Raw genomic sequence first — 10,637 nt, forward strand, 5'->3', positions numbered from 1 at the left:
TTTGATCTCACCACATCACTCTGTCCCGCTGGACTGGAGTAGAGAGCAATGATATTTTCATCTTCATTTCTAATAACCCCTCCTATGCCCGAGGGCCTGGATTCCCACACAACTCCCATCAAAGTTAAGCTTCTTCCAACCGTCTATTGGGGGAGACCAATTCTCAATAAACTTCTGTCTTATTGAAGAGGAGGTTATTGTTTCAATCAATACTTCCTTGCTTTTTTCTCTTTCTTCAAATATTCTTGCATTTCTTTCCTCCCAAACAGTCCACAATACTGCTGCTCTAGCATAACACCTCCACATGTTTTTACCCCTCCTTTTAGTGCAACTAATGCCAATAGGGCTAAATAAGCCATCCAATCTGTTCGGAGAAGACCACCTGCAACCAAATAAGGAAGCAAACCAATCCCAAATAAAGCTAATAAAAGGGCAAGAGATTAGAAGATGAGAAGCAATCTCACCATTCAGCTTACATAGGATACACCAGTTAGGGGACAAACACCTGTTTGGACTTTTCCTTTGAAGTGGGTCACAGGTATTAATACATCCATGAAACACTTCCCAACAGAAAGCACTGACTTTAGGGGAAAGGGGAGCAGAGGTGTCAATTGGACTGGATTTGGTCCAACCCAATCCAGTCCAATGTGAGTCCACTTACAAATGGACTGGACCTAATCCAGTCCAAATCCAATACAAACAAAATCCAATCCAATCCATTAAAATGTAAATGGACTGGATTGGATCCAATCCAAACCGAATGAAATATCAAAAGTTATATAAAAAAAACATAACATATAAAAATTTATAAAAATATATTAAAATGAAGAAAATCTAAAAATTACAAAAATATATCGTTGTCATTGAAAAAGCACTTTTGTAAAAGTGCTTTCATAAAAGTGCTTTCATAAAAGTACTTCCATAAAAGTGCTTTTGTAAAAGTACTTCCATAAAAGTGCTTTTGTAAAAGTACATTTGTAGTACTTTTGTAAAAGTGCTTTTATAAAAGTACTTCCACAAAAGTTCTTTTGTAAAAGTACTTTTATAAAAGTGCTTTCGTAAAAGTACTTTTGTGAAAGTGCTTTTACAAAATTGCTTTCATAAAAGTACTTTTGTAGAAGTGCTTTCATAAAAGTAAATTTGTAAACATGCTTTCATAAAGTACTTTTCATAAACTTACTTTTATAAAAGTGCTTTTGTAAAAGTGCTTTCATAAAAATGCTTCCGTAAAAGTACTTTTTTATAAGTATTCCGTAAAAGTACTTTTATAACAGTGATTTTATGCTGGCTTCAGTTTTTATCGGTTTCAAATTGGACAAGGGTTTGGCAATTTGGCCTTGTGATCGGATTATTGGAAATTTGGTTTAGGTCCAATTCAGACCAATAAGAATATGGACCAATTTATCTTGGATTGGCCCAATCCAATAATTATAGCGAACCGTCTAAATCCAATTTGATAAGGTTTGGATCGAATTGGATCCAATCCAAAACCGGTTGATTGACACCCCTAAATGGGAGAACACCAAATTTCCTTGACCGGGAAAGAAGGAAAAAAAGAGGTGGCTAACAAAGAATGTAAGAAGGTTTTACAAGAAAACACCCCATCAAAACTAGGGCTCCAAACCCCCTTCTTCCAAGAAAACTGAATTCAGCAGATTCAATAAATCAAACACACTGGGAAGCTCAGACTCTCTAAGGTTCCGTTTGTTTATGGGATGGGGACATGAAAAAGGGAATATTCCAAAAATATTCCCTTTTCTCATATTTGTTTTGAGGGAAAGAGGGGGATGGGATGAGAAAAAAGTGGGATGCGACATCCCAAAATCGTGGATTCGGGATCGCACCAAAACAATGCGAACCCGGTGAGAAAACTCAAGTTTCCATCTCCCTCCTCCTGTAAAACAACCATGTCGAAGGTCCCACACGCATTAACAGAGAAATCCGGCAACATAGTCCTATTCAATGGCACTAGCATAGGTGTCCAGCACCAATGCCACCGCCAGCATAGGGGAATCGACACAACAGTAAAAATCCCTCGCAACGGCCAAAATACAAAGCAACTTCCCCGTTCGGATAAAAGAAGTCGACGCTGAGAGTCCCATATGCATCTTCTCCGGCAAGTCAACGCTGAAAACAACTTCTTCTATTGGTGTCTCTGTTTCCAATAGTTGATTCTATTATCAAAGCAACAGACATGGAGCCTTGTTTATAAGTGCGAACAGGGCTGCCAACCGGGCTTCGAGTACTGGGGCAGTGAGCATCGTGTCAGAGGCCGGCAACGGGGATGCACAGGTCACGCCTGTGCCGGCCATTGACAGTTTGAGGGAAGGCCAGACATCATTGTCGAGACTGAAGTTAGATGAGGTGGAAGAATTTTCGACCCCTGAGTTTAAGCATAGGTTGTCGATGTGTAGGTCGAGGAAACAGAGAGGTTGAAACGAGAAGAAGAAGAAGAAGAGAGGAGAAAGAGAGTGGGAGAGGTGAGAGATGAAGGGGGTAGCCATCGCTTCTGTTCGTCTCGAACGAAGGAGGAAGGTGAACAATGCCATTTTGGTCCCCTTTTACATTTTCCCATCCCATCCCACCCAAATCTTCCCACAAACCAACGAAGCCTAAGGTTCTTATTGAAGCCAAAGTTCCAATTTAGCCCCGAGGGAAGAGAGTGTTGACTTAGGAAATCAGACAAAGGTCTTTCCTCGAAACTAGAAAGATCAAAAAGAGAAGGGAATCTCTTACCCAAAGGGATATTCCCGATCCACACATCCTCCCAAAATTTGATCTTTCGACCAGAAGCCAAGTCATACTTGATATAAGTTAGAAATGTAGGAAGAAAATCATAAATGGCCTTCCAGGGAGAAGACAAGGTAGCTCTACGGCTACAGTCGATGTCCCATCCATCGCTTGACATACCATGAATGCTTGCCACTACTTTGTGCCATAATTTCTCATTTTCATTAGAAAACCTCCATAGCCATTTGTTAAATAGAGCTTGATTCTTCAACCTAATATTGTTGATTTCCAACCCCACTTCTTCCTTCAACTTCACCACTTCTCCCCAATTGACCAAATGATCCTTCTTTTTTCCCCTGATTTCCAAAGAAAATCCCTCATCAATTTTTCAATTTCCTTCACAATCCCTTGTGGCATCCTAAAGACTGACATGTAATACTCTGGAAGATTTGCAAGGGTAGACTTAACAAGAGTTAATCTCCAACCAACAAAATATAATTCCTTTTCCACCTAGCTAGGCGCTTCTCAACCTTTTCCACCACCGGAGACCAAAATCTAATGGATCTAGGGTTATCACCAAGGGGTAAACCTAAATATTTCATAGGCCACTCACCCTTCTCACAAGTCACAACCTAGAGAATCCATCATACTCCTCAACATTTCCTCTTCAATGTTAGTTCCAACAAGTAAGCTCTTTGACCAGTTAATCCTCAAATTAGACATCCTCTCAAAGAGCTTAACCACCGATATCAAGTTATCAATCCCATCCCTACACTCTCCATCACAGAAGATCAAAATGTCATTTGCAAACAGCAAATGAGATAATCACGACATTATCTCTCCCAATTGTCCAACCTCTAAAAAGATGCAATTGCTCTCGAAATTAATTTGTTTAACACTTCAACAATCAAGGTAAATAAAAAAGGGGAGAGGGGATCACCTTGCCTAAGCCCACGAAAGCCCTCAAAGAAATCATACACCATCCCATTGACAATGATTGAGTAATGACTAGTTTGTAATCAACCCTTAATCCATTTACACCACAACTCTCCAAAGCCGGACCTCCTCATAATGTCCAATAAGAAGTTGCAATCCACAAGACCATAAGCTTTTTCCAAATCCAATTTTATTGCCACTCCTTTCCTCTTTAACCTCTTTTGGGCCTCCACACACTCATTTGCAATTAGAATTTGATCAATAATTTGCCTATCCTGAACAAAAGCCCCTTGAGATTGTGAAACAAGTGGGGGGGATCACTTTCTTAATCCTCAAAGATAACATCTTTGCTATGACCTTGTAAATGCTAGTGACAAGGCTAATGGGTCTAAAATCCCCAGGCCGGTTAGCATTGTTCTTCTTTGGGATCAGTTCTAAGAAAGTAGAGTTCATACCCGAACCGATAACCCCTCTTCTATAGAATTCATTGAATACTTTGATAAGATCTCCTTTGATTATATCCCAACAATCTTGGTAGAAGGCCATCGTGAAACCATCGAGCCCTAGAGCTTTTGATCTGTTCATAGCAAAGACAGCCTCCTTAATCTCATCCTCTTCAAACTTCCTTTCAAGAAATTGCACCTGATCTTACCCCAAAGTCTCCCACTCAAAACCTTCAACTAGCCATCTCTCATCCAAGGATCTTCCATAAATAGACCTGAAATGCTCCGAAAAAGACTTAATGGTCTCACTTTGATCAGTACACTCATTTCCCCCCACCATTAAAGAAGTAATTAAACTCTTCTTTCTCCTTCCATTTGCAATGGCATGGAAAAATCTTGTATTCCCATTACCTTCTTTGATCCACCTCTCCCTCGATTTTTGCTTCCATCTCATTTCTTCTCTCAACAAAGTCTCCCCTAGCTCCCCCTTCAAAGACCATCTCAATTCTCTATCATCCTCTCCTAATGAGCCCTCAACTTCTTTGCTATCAATTTCCTCAATTCGAGAAATCAAATCAGTTTTCTTTTCCTCCAATCTTCCAAACTTCTCTCTATTCCACTCTTAAATCTCATTTTTCAACAGCTGGAGTTTCTTTAGGAACTTTTGGCCTTCCCACATCATAAGCCAATGTAGGCTATTCCACCAAATCTTGACCTTCTCTTTGAAGTCCGGGTGAGTAAGCCACATGTTTTCAAATCTAAACGGAGTTAGGCCTCCATCAATGGACCTTTGAAACAAACAAATGGGCCAATGGTCAGAGGTGATTCTAGGCAGAGTTCTCCCAAATAAGTCTAGCCAATGCTCTTCCCAATCATGTGAGACTAAAAATTTGTCAGGCTTAGAGAGAATAGGATTTGCTTGAAGATTTAACCAAGTAAAACAGGATTGTCCCAGCTGAATATCTCTCAAATCAAAGGTCTCAACAAAAGAATTAAAGTTTCTCATGCTTGTTGTAGTCCTTTGTCTACCCACACTTGATTCGTTCACAAATCTAACAACATTGAAGTCTCCCCCTATACACCATGGCCCTTCCCAAAGACCCCTAATATCCTCAAGCTCCTCCCACATCAAATTTCTATATCTATAAGAATTTAGCCCATAGACATTTGTCAGAACCCATTCAAACCCATCCTTCAAATCCTTTCACTTGATAGACACTGAGAATTTGCCCACCAACTCTTCCAAACACTAAACTACCTCTTCTTTCCAAATTGTTATTATGCCCCCCGAAGCACCCCATGAGGGTGCAAAACTCCAACTAGCATTTCTCTCCCCCTAAATACTCCTTATCCATTTTCTATCAACGTCCTGAATTTTGGATTCTTGGATTAGAACAAAATCTGGTCTTCCTCAGTAACTCTTTAATCACACTTCTTTTTGTGGCACTTCCTAAACCCCTTACTTTCCAACTAATAATCTTCATGATCACTACAAAGAGATAACCCCAGTCACCAACAAAAGACACCTACAAACCCCCCTTCCTTCTGTCTCCTCTAGCACTTAACTCCTTGTCCCCTTCTACACCACTAATAAGTTTTTCCACTTCATTTAGCTTCCTTCTCCCCTTGCCTCCCTTTTCTTTAGTTGTTTGGCTTGGAGGTTTTCTTTCTTTGATTTTCTCCACCTTCAGCCCCATTTTATCAGCCAAATCCATCACCAGGTTCTTTGCATTTCGTATTTCTTCATTTGTTTTACTTTTTCCGGACTCAATCCTTTCTTCCCTTCCTTTGCTTGGTTCATTCCCCACTTTTCCACCTTTTGGACACTCCTGAGACTGGTTTCCTTTTGCTACCAATTTTTCCCCAACTATACCCCCCTCCTGAGACTGGTTTCCTTTTGCTACCAATTTTTCCCCAACTATACCCCCCTCCTGAGACTGATTACAGATCACTTCTTGAACATCCTCCCTTCCTTCCCTATCTCCAATTGTTTCTCTTCTAAAACCTCCACCACCTAAATCCCTACTTGTTTCTCCGTTTGTAGGCATCTGTAGAACCAGCAAGACAAAGATTAGTACAAAAAACTAAATCACCAAAGTTATAGTGGTTACCAGAGGTTGGCTGAGTGCTTGACAGTACAGAGGGACTGACAGTTCTTTCAAAAACCTAAACCATTTGGTGGCTCTCCAAACCCCTAAAAACATCACCAACAATTTGAGAAGGCTTCAAAGGAGTGTTAGACTTCACCAGATCTGGGTTTGTACCCCAATCTAAAGTGTCCTTTGCAATTTCCTGGTTTTCCTACAGACTCACCACCTAAACCCCATGACCTTGCCACTAACTGGAAACGGTGTCCTTGACTCCTTGGCCACCTTTGTTCTCATCTTGACAAGTTGAAGGAATCTTTGAGATATTACCTGAGAAAAGTTGCACTTCACCAATTGGAATCGGTGTCCTTGACCGCTCCTTATGACTATCCTTCTTATTAACAACTTCCTCTCCTCCCCCAAAGAGAGAACTAATGTGATAGTCCATGTCACTTTCTAGGTAGACTTGGACTGTACCTTCAATGCCTTTGTAGCTTGAATCATCTTCGGAAGAGAAGTCGTCTTCTGATACATCACAATCCACCCAACGACCATTTTCAAATTTGTCCCTCCAATCGACCTTGGCCCTATCGTAACAAGGATTAGGCCTATCTCATTTCACCCAAATCAGTTGTGACGGAGAAGCCCCCGTTCAACTGTTAGAAGTTGATGGGGACGATGATAGACCACAAATCTTGTCCCCCATCGCCTCACTAAAGCCTTTGCACATGACTTTTAAGTCGTCACGTGGCGAACACTTCACAGCTAGGTCAACTCAACGGTTCATTCCTGGTTCAGCCAACCCCACCTTATTTTGCCCATCTTTTTAAAACCTCCACGTAGGGTAGGTTAACTTTTGGTTCAACCGACCTTGTAAATTCAAAAACATTTGAGAAACCCAGCTTTAATGGCCAATTAGAGCCACCCGAGCCAAAGTTCGATGGTATAGCTTCTAAAAGAGAGGCCGACATTGAATTTAAAGTTTTCCTCCTCATTTACACCACTTGTCAGCCATCTGGCCATGCCACCGCCTTCTTCCTCCTCTTTACTCTTCTCCCACGGCAGCGTTTCAGCTTCCAACGCCAACCAAACTCTCTGCCATCGACCATTGGAAAAGAACTCAACTGTTCTAGGAATTCAATCAGGATTAGAGCATTTCACCTTGATTTTGGCTGCTTGTAGTGACGAGGTGTTTACTGCTACCAGTGATCCTCCGCATAAACTTGCCACTTGGAGGAAAGTCTCAAACTTACACAGATTAAACCGGAGACCAACCAGCTTGATTTGTAGCACCTCTTCCTCCAGCTTAAACCTGTAACAAGAAGGGTTCCACTTTCAGATGTTGACAGGGATGAAAGTGAATCTAGAAAAAAAATGCCTTATGATTGGAGTTGGGAAGATAAGAAGATAAGTCTTGGAGCAGTTTGCAGCAGCTTTTGAGTTCCACTTAGGGGAATTAACTTTCTTCTCCCGATGAGGCTAAATCAGCCACTGTAAGCATTTGGAGACCTTATAGAAAGAGTGGAGAAGAGGCTGAAAAGATGGAAGGCAAAGCACCTCTCACTGGAAGGTAAAATCATCCTTATTAGAAGTGTGCTATCGAATCTACCTACTTATTACCTTTCATTGTCGAAGGTCCCAACAGCAGTAGCCAACAAGCTAGAGAAGATTCAGAGGGATTTCTCTGGGAAGGGGCTGCAGGATCAAAGAAGTTCCACTTGGTTAAGTGGGAAAGGATATGCAGGCCAAAGGGAAGGGGTCTGGGATTTAGAAGGATAAAAAATTTTAATAAAGCCCTCTCGGGAAAATGGCTTTGGAGGTTTGGTCGTTTGGGTTGGAAAGGGAGAGAGGATCTCTATAGAGGAGAGTGGTAGTGGGGAAGTATGGGGTGGTGAGGTTTGGATGGGAATCAAGAGAAGTGTCAGGTTATGGGCTGAGTGTTTGGAAAGGTATCATGAGGTTTAATGAGGACTTCAGGGGCTTGGTTAGAAATTTGTGTGATCTCTGCCCAATACTGTACAGGTTTTCTGAACAAGTAAAGACTAAGCAGTATGAGCTGAGAGGTCAGCAGGTAGTGTGGTGCCCTAAATTCAAAAGGCCTTTGCTGGACCAAGAAATGGAGAAATGTATTACGTTGTTGGATAGGTTAGAACTTAGAACAGTCAAGAATTTCAGCACCTTTCAGTGATGGACTCTGGTGGAAGGAGTGCAGGGATGGAAAGTTCTCGGTGAAATCATTTTACTTGGCCATGATCAGAGACAATATGACCACAGACTAAGTAGAAGGTGTATGGGGGAATCCAGTCCCTCAAAAGGTGGAAGAATTTGCATGGCTGGTAGCATTAGATAATATCTTAACCATAGACCATCGGAAAAGTAGAGGTATGAGCTTGGCAAACTATTGCTACTTATGTAATTCGGATGAGGAGACTGTTTGTCACTTGTTCTTCTACTGCAAGGCAGGATACTTGATATGGAAATTTTACTCATTCTTATTTATCCAAAAAAATATATTCTCATTCTTATTTGGTGTGAGAGCCTTTCAGACATCTTCATCAGTAGAAATATTCCCCTCTTGGCCAAGACTCAAAGGGAACAAAAAAGCAATAATTATTTGGAGCTGCATCCCCTTTGCAGTGTGCTGCGCAATTTGGAGAAAAGGAACAGAAGGTTGTCTGAAGGCAAGTCAAAGAACACTTTAGTGATAGTTGCTTCAGTTGGAAAGCTTGTAGCAGACTGGGCCTTGATTCTTTCAGAATTTGAGCAAGTTAATAGAACAGATTTAGTGGAAAATTTCTGGGATGTCCTTGAGCTTCAAGCTTGTAATGTTGATCTTTTTGTTTTTGATTAGTAGTTTGGTGTGCCATCTTGACAACCTTTCCTCTTCAAAAAACAGAATAATACAATTAAACCTCACCATACCTATCAAAAATAAATATATAAATAAAATAAAATAAAAACAAATAAGTTTTCCATCGGAAATATGCGTGTTCAAGGTGTAGTTCCTAGAAAAAAGACACCTAGTGTGGATACTTAAACAATGAGTCCAGGTTACCTGAATAAATCTCCCAGAAACTACCAACATGGAACACCCCTATCATGCATGTTACTTAGGTGCTCAACAAGAAGCCAGCATTTTATTTTATAATAGAGCATCGTTTTGAATGAAGTTTGAATTGTGAGTTAAAAGTCTGGTACGGAAATTGAATTGGTAAAAATGCACAACCGTGCCAACTTTAAGTTAAATACGGTGCTGCTTTTTTTTTCCTGAAGAGACTTCTTTTCGTTTTTTTCTTTCTTTCGTTCTTTCTTTTTTATTTTATTTTATTTTATTTTTTAGTTGGGGGAAGGTTTGCTGCCCCACTGGATGGAGGAGCTCTCAGTTGCTCAGAGAAGAAATTAGAAATCCTTAACGAATCAGGAGTCTACCTAACCACCAAAATAGTCCAAAAAAAGAAAACCTTTTTTTTAACGGATGGGCAAAACCCACCTTCCCCGAAAACACATCCTTCACTGAATTTCCTTCCAATACCTAATAATTCATGTACTCCACTTTGACCTAATGGCTTTTCGACGCATTCATCTTCTCAACCCTCTTGAATCGAACTTAGATCATGTTCTTGTTTTGGAAATCAACCCAAAGTGCTATTTCATAGCTTTGAAATGATCTAGGAAAACTTCTACCAATCTAAGGAGATTATTTTGATTTATAGGCATTTATCATTCATTCTTAATAACTTTTATATTTAAATGAGAAAACATTGAGACTTAATTAATGGGTCAACGAATGGTCACCTTGATGTAATAAGCTTTCTTGATCTCAGCCTCTGTAGCTGTCGGGCTGATCCCCAATATATCATAGTACTCCGTTTCCTTCACCATTTCAAGGCTTCTGTCTGTTCCGATCCGGGGGCGGCTTTTGAGACTGCCTACGATAAAACGAAGATCTTTTTGTCCTTTTCACTTATCAGAATTATGCTAACAAGGCAAATAAAATAAAGAAGGAAGAGTTTCAATGGGTACGCTGGAGGACGAGCTGCAGAGATGCCGGCCTAAAAGCCAAAAGAGATTGATGAAATGGAATGGAGCGGAGATGTAAATCGGAGGACACGACAAATAGAAAATAATGAACAGGGAGAGAGAAAGGGTTTCCATCGAAAGGCCGCGTTATATATGGTACGCGCTTGCTTCGTATTCCCACGCGTGACGCGTGTTAATTGCCTGGTGAGTGGTGAATCACACCTTTTTTTTTTTTTTTTGCCTGGTGAATCACACTCATAGGACTACCAACGGATGAATGTGAAACATAGAATCAAAGAACATTGCTGAAACTAGTTGGATATACCAAATCTGTATCTTTACCACTTCACTAATATTTCTCAAATTTTTTGAGAATAAAATTTGTATTTTTATATTTACATTTGTTAATAAAAAACATGTA

General features: G+C 40.4%; 1 protein-coding gene across 3 annotated transcripts in view; it reads right to left on the reverse strand.

Moving 5' to 3' along the window:
* LOC148849653 (DNAJ heat shock N-terminal domain-containing protein) overlaps window positions 1–10,382 on the reverse strand; it is a 49,877-nt gene extending 39,495 nt beyond the window's left edge. The window contains exons 1-3 of one of the 3 annotated variants that reach the window (XM_088950454.1): window positions 10,220–10,338; window positions 9,992–10,121; window positions 7,358–7,508 (exon numbers count right to left, since the gene is read on the reverse strand). In XM_088950454.1, coding sequence (XP_088806580.1) covers window positions 7,358–7,508; window positions 9,992–10,056 — 216 coding nt within the window. In that variant the 5' untranslated portion in view covers window positions 10,057–10,121; window positions 10,220–10,338. Of the gene's footprint in view, window positions 1–7,357; window positions 7,509–9,991 lie in introns of all 3 variants that reach the window. The other 2 variants (XM_088950456.1, XM_088950455.1) reach the window with 2 other exon arrangements.
* Window positions 10,383–10,637: the final 255 nt, after the last annotated feature.

This window comes from Nelumbo lutea, chromosome 6 (assembly GCF_056320005.1).
Source record: "Nelumbo lutea isolate HS-2025 chromosome 6, American lotus-T2T, whole genome shotgun sequence".
NCBI classification, from domain to species: Eukaryota; Viridiplantae; Streptophyta; class Magnoliopsida; order Proteales; family Nelumbonaceae; genus Nelumbo; species Nelumbo lutea.